This window comes from Aotus nancymaae, unplaced genomic scaffold (genome assembly GCF_030222135.1).
Source record: "Aotus nancymaae isolate 86718 unplaced genomic scaffold, 86718_ANA_hifiasm-v0.15.2.pri h1tg000001l, whole genome shotgun sequence".
In the NCBI taxonomy this organism is placed as follows: domain Eukaryota; kingdom Metazoa; phylum Chordata; class Mammalia; order Primates; family Aotidae; genus Aotus; species Aotus nancymaae.
In genome coordinates this window covers 11826729-11846559 of record NW_026988412.1, presented here as the reverse complement: position 1 = coordinate 11846559, position 19831 = coordinate 11826729, and the positions used below count along the sequence as shown (strand labels likewise).

At 38.6% G+C, this 19831-nt stretch overlaps 1 protein-coding gene across 5 annotated transcripts in view; it reads right to left on the bottom strand.

Annotated features, from left to right (window-relative positions):
• Positions 1-1079: 1079 nt before the first annotated feature.
• Positions 1080-19831, bottom strand: part of ESF1 (ESF1 nucleolar pre-rRNA processing protein homolog) — a 67716-nt gene continuing 48964 nt past the window's right edge. For all 5 annotated transcript variants that reach the window (XM_064378042.1, XM_012474936.3, XM_064378168.1 and 2 more), the window contains 3 exons: positions 6433-6509; positions 4830-4976; positions 1080-2920 (listed from right to left, as the gene is read on the bottom strand). In XM_064378042.1, coding sequence (XP_064234112.1) covers positions 2627-2920; positions 4830-4976; positions 6433-6509 — 518 coding nt within the window. In that variant the 3' untranslated portion in view covers positions 1080-2626. The remainder of the gene's footprint in view (positions 2921-4829; positions 4977-6432; positions 6510-19831) is intronic.

The following is a 19831-nucleotide window of genomic DNA, read 5'->3' as shown; positions in this document are numbered from 1 at the left end:
CAGATGGGCAGATTGCAAAAAATTTTTCCCATTCTGTTGGTTGCCAATTCACTCTAATGATTGTTTCTTTTGCTGTGCAGAAGCTCTGGAGTTTAATTAGATCCCATTTGTGTATTTTGACTTTGGTTGCCAATGCTTTTGGTGTTTTAGTCATGAAGTCCTTGCCTATGCCTATGTCCTGAATGGTTTTGCCTAGGTTTTCTTCTAGGGTTTTTATCGTATTAGGTCTTATGTTTAAATCTTTAATCCATCTGGAGTTAATTTTAATGTAAGGTGTCAGGAAGGGGTTCAGTTTCTGCTTTCTGCACACTGCTAGCCAGTTTTCCCAACACCATTTATTAAACAGGGAATGTTTGTTTTGATTACTGTAGCCTTGTAGTATAGTTTGACTCAGGTAGCATGATGCCTCTAGCTTTGTTCTTTTTGCTTAGGATTCTCTTGGCTATGTGGGCTCTCTTTTGGTTCCATATTAAGTTTAAGGTGGTTTTTTCCAGTTCTGTGAAGGGGGTCATAGGTAGCTTGATGGGGATAGCATTGAATCTATAAATTACTTTGGGCAGTCTGGCCATTTTCACGATATTGATTCTTCCTAACCATGAGCATGGAATGTTTTTCCATTTGTTTGTGTCCTCTCTTATTTCCTTGAGCAGTGGTTTGTAGTCCTCCTTCAAGAGGTCCTTTATATCCTTTGTTAGTTGTATTCCTAGGTATTTTATTCTCTTTGTAGCAATTGTGAATGGGAGTTCACTCTTGATTTGACTCTCTTTAAGTCTGTTATTGGTATATAGGAATGCTTGTGATTTCTGTACACTGATTTTGTATCCTGAGACTTTGCTGAAGTTGCTTATCAGTTTCAGGAGATTTGGGGCTGAGACAATGGGGTCTTCTAAATATACAATCATGTCGTCTGCAAATAGAGACAATTTGACTTCCTCCTTTCCTAATTGAATATCCTTTATTTCTTTTTCTTGCCTGATTGCTCTGGCTACAACTTCCAATACTATATTCAATAGGAGTGATGAGAGAGGGTATCCTTGTCTAGTGCCAGATTTCAAAGGGAATGCTTCCAGTTTTTGCCCATTCAGTATGATATTGGCTATGGGTTTGTCATAAATAGCTTTTATCATTTTGAGATCTGCTCCGTCGATACCTACTTTATTGAGAGTTTTTAGCATAAAGGTTGTTGAATTTTGTTGAAGGCCTTCTCTGCATCTATTGAGATAACATGTGGTTTTTGTCTTTGGTTCTGTTTATGTGGTGGATTATGTTTACAGACTTGCATATGTTGAACCAGCCCTGCATCCCTGGGATGAAGCCTACTTGATCATGATGGATAAGCTTTTTGATGTGTTGTTTGATTTGGTTTGCCAGTATTTTATTGAAGATTTTTGCATCTATGTTTATCATGGATATTGGCCTGAAGTTTTCTTTTTTTGTTGAGTCTCTGCTGGGTTTTGGTATCAGGATGATGTTGGTCTCATAAAATGATTTGGGAAGGATTCTCTCCTTTTGTATTGTTTGATACAGTTTCAGAAGGAATGGAACCAGCTCCTCTTTGTATGTCTGGTACAATTCGGCTGTGAACCCATCTAGACCTGGGCTTTTTTTGGTTGGTAGGCTATTGATTGCTGCCTGTACTTTAGCCCTTGTTATTGGTCTATTCAGGGTTTCAACTTCCTCCTAGTTTAGTCTTGGTAGAGTACAAGTGTCTAGGAATTTGTCCATTTCTTCCTGGTTTGCTGGTTTATTTGAATAAGGAGCTGTTTGTGGTAATCTCTGATGGTAGTTTGTATTTCTGTGGGATCAGTGGTGATATCCCCTTTATTGTTTTTTATTGCATCTATTTGATTCTTCTCCCTTTTCTTTTTTATTAATCTGGCTAGTGGTCTATTTTGTTGATCTTTTCAAAAAACCAGCTCCTGGATTTATTGATTTTTTGAAGGATTTTTTGTGTCTGTATCTCCTTCAGTTCTGCTCTGATCTTAGTTATTTCTTGTCTTCTGCTGGCTTTTGAGTTTTTTTGACCTTGCTCCTCTAACGCTTTCAATTTTGAGGATAGGGTGTCGATTTTAGATCTTTCCTTTCTTCTCTGGTGGGCATTTATCGCTATAAATTTCCCTCTCGACACTGCTTTAAACGTGTCCCAGAGATTCTGGTAAATTATGTCTTCATTCTGGTTGGTTTAGAAGAACATCTTTATTTCTGCCTTCATTTCATTGTTTATCCAGTCGACACTCAGAAGCAAGTTGTTCAGTTTCCAAGTGGTTGTGCGGGTTTGAGTGCATTTCTTGATCCTGAGCTCTAGCCCAATTGTGCTCTAAACAGCCTTTTAAAAAGTTAGAATAACTTTCCACTAGTCAGAACTGAACATCATAATATACAAAAATTTTATAGACTCCATAATTCAGGTCATTTGATTTAATTATGACTAATCTGTAGGAATATAGAATATATATTTGTCAACCACAATTAAGAACAACAATTATGGAGAAAAATTTTACTATGTTCAGAAAAAGATTTTATTCATATTCTTGAAAGATAGCTTTGTTCCCAATAAATATTCCTCCTACTATTTCCATATATTTTAGGAAAAGATGTATTCAATTCAAAAATAAGTAACATCAAGTTATTTGACTTTTTGTTTTTTTCTTGCTTGAAACTGCTCTGTTTTGGTTTTTATAGATTTAATCAACATTGACAAGGCAGGATCAATGAACTTCCTTTGTGATTCCCTTTCAATCTCACTCTCTTTTTTCTTTATTGCCTGAGTAAGGTCTTGTTCTTTCTGTTCTCTTTGCCGGGCTTTCTCCTCAAGGATTTTTTCCATAGCTTTTGTTTTCTTGAAATTGGGATCTGAGGGGTCCAAATTGAACAAATGGGAAGTGTACATTGCCTGAAACCGTGCATCACTAACATTTACCTGCAAATACAAAAGAATAAATAATTAATAAATAAATTAAACAAAATTACTAAAGCAAAAGGCCAGAAATGGGGCCAAATTTAGAAAGTTGGTGAATTGATTATATAAAATACAAACCTGAGCATTTTTATTGATTCATTAGGAAATTGTTTTTCTATAGATCTTTATGGCCCACCTTTGGACCACAATGTGTAGGGCACCCTGTTCTTATCATGCAAGGACAATCTATTTCAAAGGGAATGCTAGTGGGCCATATATATATTACGGCTGGTAACTACAATGACCACTTTGACTGTAGGATTGGTTTGCGAGGCAGGGCTTTCCCATGCTTATACTACAAAATCAATTTCTCACCAGCATAAATAAGCCAATCAGAACATCTTCTGCTGGAGGCCCTGCATTCTGAGTAGGTTTTAAGAAATTTTAATCTTGGTACCAAAAATAAGGAACGATTGAAGGTGATTCATAGATAAAAAGATTAAAAGATCACTATGGCAAAGAATCCATCCAAGATCAAGGACTGATCAGACACAAGCCCCAAATTTATCTTCTTTCTACAAAAACTTGTGGTTCCACATTTAAGAGTATACCCTTAACTCCCTCCAACCTTTGAGGGTTGCCAGGCAGGGAGTAACCAGCAAGAAAGCAAAATGCAAGTCCACCTGGAGATGGACCACAGCTCTACATAGTTATTGTCAGGACAAGAGACTCAATATCCAGGACAAGGAAAAAAAATCTCATAAAATATATCTTTATGCATGATTATTAATGTCTGAAGGCAGAATGACTGAACATCATTCTTTGCTTTTCCTAAGGAAACTAACTCAATAAAAACCTCACTGGAATGGGAGGATATATGAAACTGACTCAAATAATGGAAGCTACAGAGTAGCCCTTAAATCCTTCTATACACTACTTAGAAGCCATCTGTATATTACCCTCCATTGTTTGAACAAATTCAAAATTTCCCAAATATCCCCTATCTTATTCAGGGTCAGTTCTTCCACATTAATGGTTGAAAGTCATTAAGCAGTTCCTAATAGCTGTTTGTAGATTTTCAGTAGAGAGCTCAAGCTCATGCTTAGGGGACTCTATAGCTATTAGGAACATGTACTCAATAAGAAGAGGAAGGAGTAATGGAACAAAAACCATAGAAATTTAAAAAGCATGGCTTACTGCACTGGCCACTGCACACAGTGAGAGTGTGGCCCAATGTGACATGAAACTGCTATTCAAGCATACCTTTCCTGGTCTGAGGATCACTATATGTGATTCTAACATTAAAAACTACACATTTTTTACATTGTGGGGAAGCCAAAACAATGAAGAAAAAAAAAACTACACATTTTTGGTACAATATGGCTACTAAAATACAAGTCAACTATTTCACCTGGTGCTCAACCAAAGAAACAATAATTTCATCCACCATGGGATGAACTGGCTGTGCTGGACTAAAAGAGAGTAGCTTTGGCTCCACTATCAGTCTTTATGAAGACATTTTCTTTCTTTTTTTTTTTTTTTGAGAAAAGGTCTTGTTCTGTCGCCCAGGCTGGAGTACAGTGGCATGATCGTGGCTCACTGAAGGCTTGACCTCCTGGGCTCAAGTGATCCTCCCACCTCAGCTTCCTGAGTAGCTGGGATTACAGATGTGTGCCACTATGCCTGGCTAATTTTTATTTTTCATAGAGATGATGGTCCCACTATGTTGCCCAGGCTGGTCTCCAAATCCTGGGTTCAAGTGATCCTCAGTCCTCGGCCTCCAAAAGTGTTGGGATTATAGACGTGAGACATTGCACCTGCCCTAAGACTTTTCCAAGGGTAACTTTGACTATGCTCAATTTCTATCTGCACAGCTGACTTCAGATTCAATTCCATCTTTAAGAGGCTAATGACTGGTATCCATGGTTACCTCAAAGTCATCCTCTATTAATTCCTTCTTTTTCATGAGCTGCTTTTTCTTCTTTTTGCTCAGATTCTGGTGCTCTACAATCTTGTTGTAATTGAAGTGTTTCTTACCATCCTCAGCCTCATCCATCATAAGCAAAGCCATTTCAGCCTGTGGAGAGCAAAAAAAAATTCAAATGTACAGTGCTTTTTTTCTCCCCCCCCCAAAAAGGAGTATGGGGCACAAAATACCCCTTCTAGGAAAGGAAGACTCAATTGTTAAAACACTGGGGTACCACCTGTCATCTGTAAACTGACTGTGGATTACCAAAACAAAGTGATCTCTGTATAGCAATAAGGTAGAATCTCTGGAAGCAACATTACCGAGAGCAGGAGAGATAAAACCTTGTAGTTAAAAACCAGGCCCCACTTCACTTGTGTGACTCACTGGTAGGCTGCAGGAACAAGAGTCCTCAAGTATCCTCAAATAAAAAGTTCTCATTTTCACATTGTTCTTTCTGTGCAATGACACTAAATCTAGCAAATGTTTATTTTGTGATGCAAATTATACTTTCTAAATGTGTAACTTTTATCAAGTAGTTTTTCTTTTCTGCCTTTACTTTTTCAATACTGATACATTTCTATGAAGGTAGGATCTTAGCATCTGCTACTGAAATCTAGTAACTGGCTTTTCCCACTAAATGGGTATTTTCTACCAACCATGGGATTAAACAGGAACCCTCAAGAATCACCTAAACAACCATGTACACTAGTGAAAATACAGAGTATGCGTTAGACCTTTGTAGCTCTTCCTGTATTACCACTTTAGACTGCCTCGATTTCCTTTCATCACTGTCTCTTGTAGCTGCTTTCTTTTCAGAGACATTTTCCACAAAAATTGATTTTCTTTGTTGCTATTTAGACAACTTTGAGTATTGCTGTATATGCAATGAATAGAAAATAGAAGATACATTAAAATGCAGAGTTTAGGTGGCCAGTCAGGCACACTTCTGGACAATGACATGAACATCAGCCCTAGGGGCACTGCTGCCTTCAATTCCTGCCTCAGCAAATGCACATATGACTCTGTGCCAAAACTACACATGACTCTGGACATGGGGGTCAATAAAGCATAAGGCTCACTGCATTTCTAAGAAAGAATCTAATTTTGTACATTAAATTTACATATTCACAACATGAAAAACAGAAATTTGCATTTGATAAGCCATAACCACAAACTCTGTATTATAGGACAGATTCAGATTGAATTAAAATTTATGGCAATATTATTTTAAGGTTTTAAGAGTATTTTCTGTCTCAGGCATAGTAAAGGCTTTTAATAATGAGATATTTTCCTCTTAATTTATAAAGGAAAATATCTTTGAGTTGGAGATAAATTTTAACTTTGTACTAGTTGAAGAAATTATGTTTGGTTAAAAAAAAAAACACTAGAAACTATGCTGCTAAAATATTTAATTGTGTCTCTTACAATTTAGTTATAAATGCCACTGCTAAAATAAGTTTTTTTTAAATTAGCAACATGTGTACAACTTAAATTGTATTTAATTTACAATTTAAATTGTATCTAACAATTATTCACTAAGTATGTAAAAATAACCATATTTTACCTTTTGTCTTTCTATTTCAGTTTCTTCTTTGTGAGATGTGCCATCTTTTGCAGATTTTACTGATTTTTTCTTTATACCTGGCACAACAAACCAACATAAGACAGATAAAAATTACAGGACTATCAGCAACATTCTGTTTATACTAGGAACAAAAATAAAAGATATCTAGGAATAATCTTAATAAACTTGTTGAAACTAAAGGAAGAAAAAACATGTTACTGAAAGAAGACTGTGGGTATATAAATAGAATAAATACAATGCTTCTGCATGGAGTGACTGCATGTTATAAAGGAAGAATTTCTTTCAAAGCAATGTATAATTACATTAATAATTAGAAAAACCACAGATCAATTCAACAGATGCAGAATAAGCATGTCAATAAACATAAGAATGTTGATTAACATTCAACATCCATTCATAATAAAAGTAATATATACATTTAACGAAATTCTAAATGAAAATTCTATTCAAGGAAATCTTTGCAAAGATTACGTAGATTCCATGTACTAGTGATATACTGCATTAACATGTACTGAAAAGTGAAAATAACCAAAAAATTACTATACAATGTGATAAAAATAATGAAACAGTATATAATAAATATAGTATCAGTAGAAATAGAAAAGATTGTTTAGTAACTGCTGCTGAGCAATTTGTTTCATTCTGGAAAAAAAAATCAAGTTAAAGCCTTATCTCATAATATATAACAAATTAAAATGTAGGTGAATTTAAGAGTTAAACATCAAACAAAATAAAACAAAGAAACCCTATGAGAAAATATAAGGGAACAGCTACCAGATCTTAAATAGAAGAAATATTTTCTTAGTATAAGAACACTGGAAGAGACAAGGAAAAAAAAACCCAAGTGATTTGACTATATAAATTCAACACTATATATCAAACTCTTATCTGCAAAATGAAAAACTTATCTTTATAATAATAATTTGACAGTCACTACCTGTAAGTATAAGTTTTGAAAAACCCTTTCTCCTTCTCTCAAGAAAAATCTGATCCTTTAGTGAACTTTCTAACTCTATTACCAGGCAATACTACTGGCAAAGCGGTTCCTGACTGGAAAATAACATGTATTGAGATCTCTAAATGCTTATAACTTTGGGCTTCTCTGAATACCATGACTCCTGTAACTGGTATAAAAGGGATCCAGAAACTATGCTTAGGCACTGTTAAAAAGCTCTCAGTTCCTATTTGAGACAGGAGACTTCTAGTCCAGGGTGACTACGGCACACTGCTTCTCCTTTCCTTGAACCCAACTGTACTGCTGAGTGAATGGCCATGAAGACTTGATGAAGAGAAATACCCGACACTGCCCTGCTATGTTTCCTGGCCTGACTAGCTATGAGAGCCAAGTGTGACCCACTCAAGCCTTTTGAGTTTGACTGCCTAGTAGAGTCTAAGAAAATCCCCTGCTAGGCACTGTACCACCCTCAGCAAGTGGTCTTTGGAACAATATGACATTCTATGCCCCAAGATGTGATATAATATAAAAGATACAACATTGTCCATGAAGTATTCTTGCCAAAACTGTTCAACATGAATCTAACTTCCAGTTTATGGAAAATGTAAGGGACCGAGGGGCAAGGAACAGATAAATCTAGAATATCAGACATTCCAAAAGATCATTAGCTTGGGTTCTTGAAAGGCAAATGTTATGGGAGGGGGAAGTGTATATGATGTCTTCTAGACTATAGTGAACTAAAGAGACTACTACTAGATATGTCTATTATATAGTAATATCTTGTATAAACATATTTTGTATCATAAAAGTATATGCATACAAAAGCAAAATGGCAAAATGTTACCAAGTGCCAAACGCAGGTGCTGTTCACTGTATTATTCTCTCAATTTTTCTCAATGTATAAATTTTTCATAATTAAAAACAAGAAATGGGCTGGGCATGGTGGCTCACGCCTGTAATCTCAGCACTTTGGGAGGCCAAGGCAGGTGTATCATGAAGTCAGGAGATCAAGACCATCCTGGCCAGCATGCTGAAACCCTGTCTCTAATAAAATACAAAAAATTAGCCAGGTATGGTGGCACACACCTGTAGTCCCAGCTACTTGGGAGGCTGAGGCAGGGAAATTGCTTGAACCCAGGAGGCAGAGGTTGCAGTGAGCCGAGATCGCACCACTGCACTCCAGTCTGGCAACAGAGCAAGACTCCATCTCAAAAAAAAAAAAAAAAATCCAACAACAACAAGAAATGGCCAGGCACAGTGGCTCACACCTGTAATCCCAACACTTTGGGAAGGCTGAGGCGGGTGGATCACCTGAGGTCAGGAGTTTGAGACCAGCATGGCCAACATGGTGAAACTTTGTCTCTACTAGTAACAGAGCAACATTCTGTCTTAGAAAAAAAAAAAAGAAAAAAAAGTAATAGTTGCTACTATTATAATACTAATCTTTCACTTATAAATATTTCGTGTAAATGAAAATACTAACAGAGCAAAGAGAATTCACCAACAAAAACAAATGGTCAATAAACAGAAGGAAATTATTTCTCCTATCTCACAAATGTTAACTGAGCACTTATTATTTTGCAAGCACAGCTCCAGGTGCTGGTGATATAAGCTGTGAACAAGAGGTTAAAATCTTCTCTCATGCAGTGTACCTTCAAGTTGGGAAAGACAGAGGCATAGCAGGAAAAAAAGGATAGAGACTGAATGGGGAGGCTGGTTTCGTTAGGGTAGCTAAGGAAGGTCTCGTCAATGATCTGGATGAACTGACGAGGTAATATGTGAGAATACCTGAAGAAGGGTATAGCAGGAGAAGGGAACGATCGAGATGCAGCAGGAAGGCTTGTGAGGTTCATCAGAGAAAGGTGAAGGGGGTAGAAGAAGAGATCAGAGAGGCAGGAAGCGGGCACACTTTATCCTTTCTCCCCAAACTCACACATCTGAAACTCTGATCTCGGCTAATGACCTTAGTCCCATTTTGCTGAGAAAATAGAGACAATAAAAGTGAACTTTCAGAGGTTTCTACAATAAAAGTTTACTCTATAGTGCAGGAAATAATGATTTTGGAACTAGATAGTTGAGTCCAAAATCCTACAAGTTGGCTGGTCTTAACTAGGGGGTTAACTTCTCTGTGTGTCAATGTATTCATCTATAACATGAGGTAATAACCATACCTACCAGAGGACTGTTGTGAGCATCAAATAAAGTAATATTGGTAGAGTGCTCAGAACAGTGATTGACACACAGTCAATACTGTGTGGGGGTTGATTATTACCTAAACAAATGAACTGTCCATGCTACAATCGAAATCAATCCCCTGATTGGTATAATGAAACTTATCTCCTCTTGCTGCCATGTGGACATCATTCTAGCAGTACTCCCTTTCTTCCCTGCTTAATACAATATCCCCTCCTCTACTGGATAATTCATATCAGCATGCAAACATCATGGTACCATTCAAAAACAAGATGTTTCTGCTTTTTATGTCTCTGTACAATTCATTTACCTCACAATAGCCAGAGTGATCTTTTAAAAATTTAGATTATATGGGCAGGACATGATGGCTCACACCTGTATTCCAGCTCCTTGGGAGGCTGAAGTAAGAGGACTGCTTGAGGTCAGGAGTTTCAGATCAGCCTGGGCAACATATACCTGCTTCCATAATAAAATTAAAAAAAAAAAAAATTTAGAGGAAGATCCAAGATGGCCGGTTAGGTGCAGCTCAGGATTGCAGCTCCGAGTGAAAGCGCAGAGGGTGAGTGGACGCCGCATTTCCAGACGGATTTTTATTTCCCACAGACCAGGAGATTCCCAGGCAGAGGAGCCCCACAGGTCGCCAGCGCGGCTGTTTTGGCCGGCGCGGCTATTTTGCCTGCGCCCTGGCGCAGCGGCTCCCAGTGCAGAGTAAATGGGACTGTGTCCCCACTTAGCCAGCAAGGGGAGCTGAAACAGGGAGCCAGGCCAGGAGATTTCCGGGCAAAAAAGCGCCACAAATCTCAGAGCCGCGGTTTCAGCTGGCCCAGTGGGTCGCCGCACGAGAAATCACACAGTTCCCGGCGCCTATTCAACAGGCGACCAGGACACCTGGGAGAGAGCCGACCATTCAACTAAAAAATAAAAGGCTCTGAGGCAGGGAGCCAGATGATCAGGCCCAGCTGGTCCCACCTGCACAAAAACAAAAACAAAAACAAAAACAAAAAAAACAGCAATTGGAAACGCTTTGGGTTGAGAGTTTCACAGCAAGGACAGCTGAACCCGGGATGGTCCAGCTCTGTGGGGAGGGCGTCCGCCATTACCGAGGCACTCCACCACTACGGAGGCAGTCTGCCATTCCTGAGGCAGCCTGCCGTTGCCGAGGCAACCCGCCATTACAGAGAGAGTCCGTCATTACAGAGGCAGGCCCCCATTGCTGAGGCAGTTCTAACTACACCCATATAAACAGGACTGCAGGGAAGTTCACATGGCAGCTGGGCGGAGCCCAAAGCAGCTCAGCTAAGCTGCTGCAGGCTGAGAGTGACTAGGCTGCCTCCTTGTGGGAAGGGCAGCCCTGAAGAAAAAAAAAAAAGGGCAGCAAGCACAGCGGAAACTCATAAAGCTCTAACTCCCTGGGACAGAACACCTGGGAAAAAAAAGGGATTTATGAGTTCTGCTGCTGCAGACTTAAATTTACCTGCCCAGCAGCTCTGAATGAACAACGGGGCTCACAGCTCAGCACCTGAGATAATATAAAGGACAGACTGTTTCCTCAAGCAGCTCCCTGACCCCCATATATCCAAACAGTCACCTCATAAAGGAGAGCTCAGACTGACATTTGGCAGGTATCCTTCTGGGACAAAGCAGAAGAAACTGGTAGCAACCTTTACTGTTTGGCGGCAGCTGCTGCAAGTGATCCCCAGGAAAGCAGGGCCTGGAGTGGACTCCAGCAGTCCTACAGCAGAGAGGTCAGACAGTTAAAAGGAAAACTAAGAAACAGAAGTAACTTCATCATCAACAAACAGCACGTCCACTCAGAGAACCAATCAGAAAGTCAACAACTACAAAGCCGACAGGTGGATAATGATGGGAAGAAACCAGCGCAAAAAGGATGAAAACACCCAAAACCAGAACACCTCTCCTCCTACAAGGGATCACAACTCCTCACCAGCAAGGGAACAAGACTGGATGGAGAATGAGTGTGATGAAATGACAGAATCAGACTTCAGAAGGTGGGTAATAAGAAACTTCTGTGAGCTAAAAGAACATATTCTAACCCAATGCAAAGAAACTAAGAACCTTGAAAAAATATTTGATGAAATGCTAACGAGAATGGACAACTTAATATAAGTGAATTGATGGAGCTGAAAAACACAACACGAGAACTTCGCGAAGCATGCACAAGTTTCAACAGCTGAATTGACCAAACAGAAGAAAGGATATCAGAGGTCGAAGATCAACTCAATGAAATAAAACGAGAAGGCAAGATTAGAGAAAACAGGGTAAAAAGGAATGAACAAAGTCAAAAAGAAATATGGGACTATGTGAAAAGACCTAATCTACGTTTGATAGGTGTACCTGAATGTGACGAAGAGAATGAATCCAAGTTGGAAAATACTCTTCAGGATATTATCCAGGAAAACTTCCCCAACCTAGCAAGGCAGGCCAATATTCAAGTCCAGGAAATACAGAGAACACCACAAAGATATTCCTCAAGAAGAGCAACCCCAAGGCACATAATCGTCAGATTCACCAGGGTTGAAATGAAGGAGAAAATGCTAAGGGCAGCCAGAGAGAAAGGTTGGGTTACCCACAAAGGGAAGCCCATCAGACTCACAGCAGATCTCTCAGCAGAAACCCTACAAGCCAGAAGAGAGTGGGGGCCGATATTCGACATCCTTAAAGAAAAGAACTTTCAACCCAGAATTTCATATCCAGCCAAACCAAGCTTCATAAGTGAAGGAAAAATAAAATCCTTTGTGAACAAGCAAGTACTCAGAGATTTCATCACCACCAGACCTGTTTACAAGAGCTCCTGAAAGAGGCACTACACATAGAAAAGAACAACCAGTACCAGACACTCCAAAAACACACAAAATGGTAAAGAGCATCCACACAATGAAGAATCTTCATCAACTAACGGGCAAAAGAGCCGGCTAGCATCAAAATGGCAGCATCAAATTCACACATAACAATATTAACCCTAAACATAAATGGACTAAATGCCCCAATCAAAAGACACAGACTGGCAAATTGGATAAAAAGCCAAAACCCATCAGTGTGCTGTATCCAGGAAACCCATCTCATATGCAAGGATACACAAAGGCTCAAAATAAAGGGATGGAGGAAGATTTACCAAGCAAATGGAGAGCAAAAAAAAGCAGGAGTTGCAATTCTCATCTCTGATAAAATAGACTTTAAAGCAACAAAGATCAAAAGAGACAAAGAAGGACATTACATAATGGTAAAAGGATCAATGCAACAAGAAGAGCTAACGATCCTAAATATATATGCACCTAATACAGGAGCACCCAGATACATAAGGCAAGTTCTTAATGACTTACAAAGAGACTTAGACTCCCAGATAATAACAATGGGAGACTTTAACACACCATTGTCAATATTAGACAGATCAATGAGACAGAAAATTAACAAGGATATCCAGGACTTGAACTCAGACCTGGAACAAGAAAACCTAATAGACATTTACAGAACTCTCCACCCCAAATCCACAGAATATACATTCTTCTCAGCACCACATCACACCTACTTTAAAACCGACCACATAATTGGAAGTAAGTCACTCCTCAGCAAATGCAAAAGAACGGAAACCATAACAAACAGTCTCTCAGACCACAGTGCAATCAAGTTAGAACTCAAAATTCAGAAACCAACCCAGAACCGCACAGCTTCATGGAAACTGAACAACTTTCTCTTGAATGTTGACTGGATAAACAACGAAATGAAGGCAGAAATAAAGATGTTCTTCGAAACCAATGAGAACGAAGACACCACATACCAGAATCTCTGGGACACATTTAAAGCAGACTCTAGAGGAAAATATATAGCAGTAAGTGCCCACATGAGAAGCAAGGAGAGATCTAAAATTGACACCCTATCGTCAAAATTGAAAGAGCTAAAGGAGCAAGATCAAAAAAACTCAAAACCTAGCAGAAGACAAGAAATAACTAAGATCAGAGCAGAACTGAAGGAGATAGAGACACGAAAAACCCTTCAAATAATCAATAAATCCAGGAGCTGGTTTTTTGAAAAGATCAACAAAATAGACAGACCACTAGCCAGATTAATAAAAAAGAAAAGAGAGAATAACCAAATAGATGCAAAAAAAAAAAAAAAAAAAACGAGAAAGGGGATATCACCACAGATTCCACAGAAATTCAAACCATCATCAGAGATCATTACAAACAACTCTATGCACATAAACTAGAAAACCTGGAAGAAATAGATAAATTCCTGGACTGTTGCCTCCTCCCACGCCTAAACCAGGAAGAAATCGAAACCCTGAATAGACCAATAACAAGGTCTGAAGTCGAGGCAGCAATTAAGAGTCTACCACCCAAAAAAAGCCCAGGTCCAGATGGGTTCACAGCCGAATTCTACCAGACATACAAAGAGGAACTGGTACCATTCCTTCTGAAACTATTCCAAATAATCCAAAAAGAGAGAATCCTTCACAAATCATTTTATGAGACCAACATCATCCTGATACCAAAACCCGGCAGAGACTCAAAAAGAAAACAAAACTACAGGCCAATATCCATGATGAACATAGATGCAAAAATCTGCAATAAAATACTGGCAAGCCGACTGCAACAGCACATCAAAAAGCTTATCCACCATGATCAAGTAGGATTCATCCCAGGGATGCAAGGCTGGTTCAATATACACAAGTCTATAAATGTAATTCATCACATAAACAGAACCAAAGACAAAAACCACATGATTATCTTAATTGATGCAGAGAAGGCCTTCGACAAAATTCAACAGCCCTTTATGCTAAAAACTCTCAATTAACTAGGTATTGACAGAACATATCTCAAAATAATAAAAGCTATTTACGACAAACAAACAGCCAATATCATACTGAATGGGCAAAAACTGGAAGCATTCCCTTTGAAATCTGGCACTAGACAAGGATGCCCTCTCTCATCACTCCTATTCAATATAGTACTGGAAGTTCTAGCCAGAGCAATCAGGCAAGAAAAAGAAATAAAGGGTATTCAATTAGGAAAGGAGGAAGTCAAATTGTCTCTACTTGCAGACGACATGATTGTATATCTAGAAGACCCCATCATCTCAGCCCAAAATCTCCTGAAATTGATAAGCAACTTCAGCAAAGTCTCAGGATACAAAATCAATGTGCAAAAATCACAAGCATTCCTATACACCAATAACAGACTTAAAGAGAGCCAAATCAAGAGCTAACTCCTATTCACAATTGCTACAAAGAGAATAAAATACCTAGGAATACAACAAACAAGGAACGTAAAGGACCTCTTTAAGGAGAACTACAAACCACTGCTCAACGAAATAAGAGAGGACACAAACAGATGGAGAAACATTCCATGTTCATGGTTAGGAAGAATCAATATTGTGAAAATGGCCATAGTGCCCAAAGTAATTTACAGATTCAATGCTATCCCCATCAAGCTACCAATGACCTTCTTCACAGAACTGGAAAAAACCACCTTAAACTTCATATGGAACCAAAAGAGAGCCCGCATAGCCAAGTCAATTCTAAGCAAAAAGAAAAAAGCGGGAGGCATCACATTACTGGACATCAGTAATGTGGAAGACATCAAACTATACTACAAGGCTACAGTAATCAAAACAGCATAGTACTGGTACCAAAACAGAGATATAGACCGATGGAACAGAACAGAGGCCTAGGAGGCAACACAACATATCTACAACCATCCGATCTTTGACAAACCTGATAAAAACAAGCAATGGGGAAAAGATTCCCTGTTTAATAAGTGGTGTTGGGAAAACTGGCTAGCCATATGCAGAAAGCAGAAACTGGAGCCCTTCCTGACACCTTACACTAAACTCCAGATGGATTAAAGACTTAAACAAACATAAGACCTAACACCATAAAAACCCTAGAAGAAAACCTAGGCAAAACCATTCAGGACATAGGCGTAGGCAAGGACTTCATGACCAAAACACCAAAAGCATTGGCAACAAAAGCCAAAATAGACAAATGGGACCTAATCAAACTCCACAGCTTCTGCACGGCAAAAGAAACAGTCATTAGAGTGAATCGGCAACCAACAGAATGGGAAAAAATTTTTGCAGCTTACCCATCTGACAAAGGGCTGATATCCAGAATTTACAATGAACCAAAACAAATTTACAAGAAAAAAACAAGCCCATTCAAAAGTGGGCAAAGGATATGAACAGATACTTTACAAAAGAAGACATACATGAGGCCAACAAGCATGAAAAAATGCTCATCATCACTGGTCATTAGAGAAATGCAAATCAAAACTACATTGAGATACCATCTCATGCCAGTTAGAATGGTGATCATTAAAAAATCTGGAGACAACAGATGCTGGAGAGGATGTGGAGAAATAGGAACACTTTTACACTGTTGGTGGGAGTGTAAATTAGTTCAACCATTGTGGAAGACAGTGTGGCCATTCCTCAAGGACCTAGAAATAGAAATTCCATTTGACCCAGCAATCCCATTACTGGGTATATATCCAAAGGATTATAAATCATTCTACTATAAGGACACATGCACACGAATGTTCATTGCAGCACAGTTTACAATAGCAAAGACCTGGAACCAACCCAAATGCCCATCGATGATAGACTGGACAGGGAAAATGTGGCACATATACACCATGGAATATTATGCAGCCATCAAAAACGATGAGTTCACATCCTTTGTGGGGACATGGATGAACCTGGAAACCATCATTCTCAGCAAACTGACACAAGAACACAATATCAAACACCACATGTTCTCACTCATAGATGGGTGTTGAACAATGAGAACACATGGACACAGGGAGGGGAGCACTATACACAGGGGTCTGTTGGGGGGAAAGAGGGGAGGGACAGCAGGGGGTGGGGAGTTAGGGAGAGATAGCATGGGGAGAAATGCCACATATAGGTGAAGGGGAGGAAGGCAGCAAATCACACTGCCACGTATGCACCTATGCAACTGCATGTTCTTCACATGTACCCCAAAACCTAAAATGCCATAAAAAAAAGAATTTAGATTATATGATTCCCCTTCTTAAAACAATTTAGTATACTAACGGAGACTTACAGTTAAATAAATCTAACCAATCCTTACTGAGGCCAGAATCCTTTTAAGCAAAAAATGTAACAGAATACACCCATGGAAAAAGATAGTGTATAAAAAATAGAGATCTGTAAAAGGAATATCTGCAAAGGAAATTTCATTTTCCATTACTTATAATGTCAGAGAATTGTTCCCATAACAAACTTCTTCCAGAAGGTTTAGTTGAGCGCTTCATGTGAGAAAGAAGCTAAGAAAGTTCACTGTAGGGCAGATGGATGTGGTCTCAGTACCGACCAGATGGGAATGGCAAGTACCCTAGTGATTTAGTTAGTCTTTTGTAGCAAGTTCCTGCTTCACTTGCCTATAATCAGATGCAGTCTGTTAAGGATAATCTCCCTCTAGGCTACCACATTCTGAGCTGCTTTACAATGTTACTTGTAGAATTACAAAAAATAAAGGGAAGACCACTAGGACTCAAGATTCTGCCAGGTACCACTGGAAAATTAGCAGATTCTTCCAGTATTTCATTTCAATTTCATCTCACTAATGTATTCATCCTAGAAGCATATTATGTTTTAAAAACTCTCATTTGATACCGATTTCCTTCGATTTCCTTCTAAATTGCAAACTTAGAAGGAAATCGAAGGAAAAATCATAAAAAATAGAAGAAAAAAATTATAAAAGATCACTAACACTCACCCTGGCACCTAATCTGTGCCAAACACCAGGTCTGGCATCAATGAACTCATTTCCTCCATATTTCGAAGGTCCATAAGTTTAGCTCTATGGGATTGCCTAGAGCAAAAATGTTATAAATGTACCTAGATCCATCTGGTTTACAATGTTTTTGTCCTGTTTAACTACAGAACTTGAACTATACACCCAAACACTGGTATGCCAAATTCATTATATCTTAAATATTTCGGAAAACCAAGGTCTATATCCTTAGATAATGACTATATTTCACTTCCGAGGTACTAAAATCCAAAATTATTTTGACAAATTAATAATTAAGGCAATACTGTGGTAATAAGTCAATATACCAATGTAGGTCATCTGAGTTATTTTATTTCTACATTTTAGGTCAATTGAGTTATTTCATTCCTACATTTTAAAAATTACACACTGGCCAGATACAGTGGCTCATGCCTGTAATCCCAGCCGGCCAACAAGGTTAAACTCCATCTCTATTAAAAATACAAAAATTAGCCATGCGCAGTGGCACCTGCCTGTAGTCCCAGCTATTCGGAGGCTGAGGCAAGAGAATCTCTTGAACCCAGGAGGCAGAGGTTGTGGTGAGCAGAGATTGTGTCACTACGCTCCAGCCCAGGCGACAGAGTGAGACTCTGTTTCAAAATAAAAAATTTAAAAACATAAAAATAAAAATTACAAACTGGTAAAATTTGAACCAAAGTCCAAGTCTCTTTAAGAGTACCCCCTATACATCCTTATATCTGGAGGGTACACAAAAAACTCTCCTAACTTCTTTCTGACTCCCTTATGGGAATCTATTTCCCTAAAGTTACAAGCATGTTTCTATCTATCCTTAAAACTGTCCTCCCAGATCATGAGTACAAAATGTTAACATTTAATATATTCTTCTTTGTATCTTCTGGATACTGTTAAGCACAAATTTAGTTTTTGCTGGGGAGGAAAAGGTTCAGAACTGAGTAAGAACTTCTCATTAAATCCACCTATTTGAGCATATACATGATATATATCTAACATATTTTAAAAGTCCAGTTATACCATAGATAGATTAAAATGTGAATTATGGGAAAACTGTATCATTCTCATATATTTAAATATTTTGTAACACGCTGAAAGTCATATGGGAGGACAGGGTGATTCTGCTACTCAATAATTGTTGACTGAATAGCCACGTGCATGAATAGGGGCACACAGCTTTGTAATGTGCCTTTGAAAAGCCATGTCCAGCACAATTTAAAAAGGACACACTCCTTTTGTGGCCCAGGCTGACTGTGTGGCTCAGCTGCTTCTCTCTTTCTCTGTCTAGGCCCCCTACACCGCTGCTCTTGCTGCATGTTCTGTGGTTTTGTATGTGGCCTGGCCTTCAGATATATACACCCCATCTTTCTCCATTTTCAGCTATCCTGACCTGTACATTCCCCTTAAATTTGACAATTCATTTAATCAACTGCCTTAGGCAGTAACCTCCCACACCCAGCCCCTCCAATGATCTGTTTCTAGGTCCTTACCTTATCTGCTCATGCAGATTATCTATACTTCCACAAATGAATGAACAGTATAAATCCATAAACCAATCAGGCAAATCTCTCATCTTTCTACCACCAAATATACAAATTTACTTGCATTTGTATTTACGTTTATTACCCTCATTTTCTGTATCTTAGTAACTTCTTTTCTGTTGAAGCAATCCCAAAGGAAAAAAAAATAAGCTCTAAAAGCTTGTATCTTTAAAAAAAAAATAGCTTCTCCTTACCTACATTCAGGTACTGCTCCACGTCTCTGCTCCCCCTCACAGTGAAATCTCTGAAAATGATCTACATTTTTTGTCTCTACTTCCTCACCTTCACCTTAAACTTTAACCCATACTAATCTACTGAAACCTCTACCACTTCACCAAGTGTCAGAGCCATTACGTTAATACCGTTCCTCCTATTTACCAGCTGCTCTTTCTCGGCTTCTTAAGCTTTTCCCACCTTTTCAAGTAGCACTTCCTCTAGTATGACAGAGTAAAAGTGCCTCATGTAGACTTCACCTGACCTCAGGGCCCATCCTGTATCCTAGTCTCTTATCACTGCTCTCTACTCCCACTGCCATGGTTTGAAGTACTATTTATATGCTACTGATCCTTAAGTCTATATTTGGACTCCGATTTCTCTGCTCATCTCTCAGACTTAGATCTCAATATCAACCAAACACCTCCATTTGTATATCTAATTGACATCTCAAAGTGATTATGCCACAAATGGACCTATTTACTTTGCTTTCCACTCAAACTTATTGTTCCTACATTTCTTCCTAACTCAGTAAATGGAAGAACATTCTTTCATAGACTCAAACCAAAAACAGGAGTTATGCTAAATTTCTTCCTGATTTAGCAAGCATACTTCCAAAATATATCTAGAATTCCATTCTGTTCTCTGTCCAATTCCATGAATGGCAGCTAAATAACCATCATCTTTTGT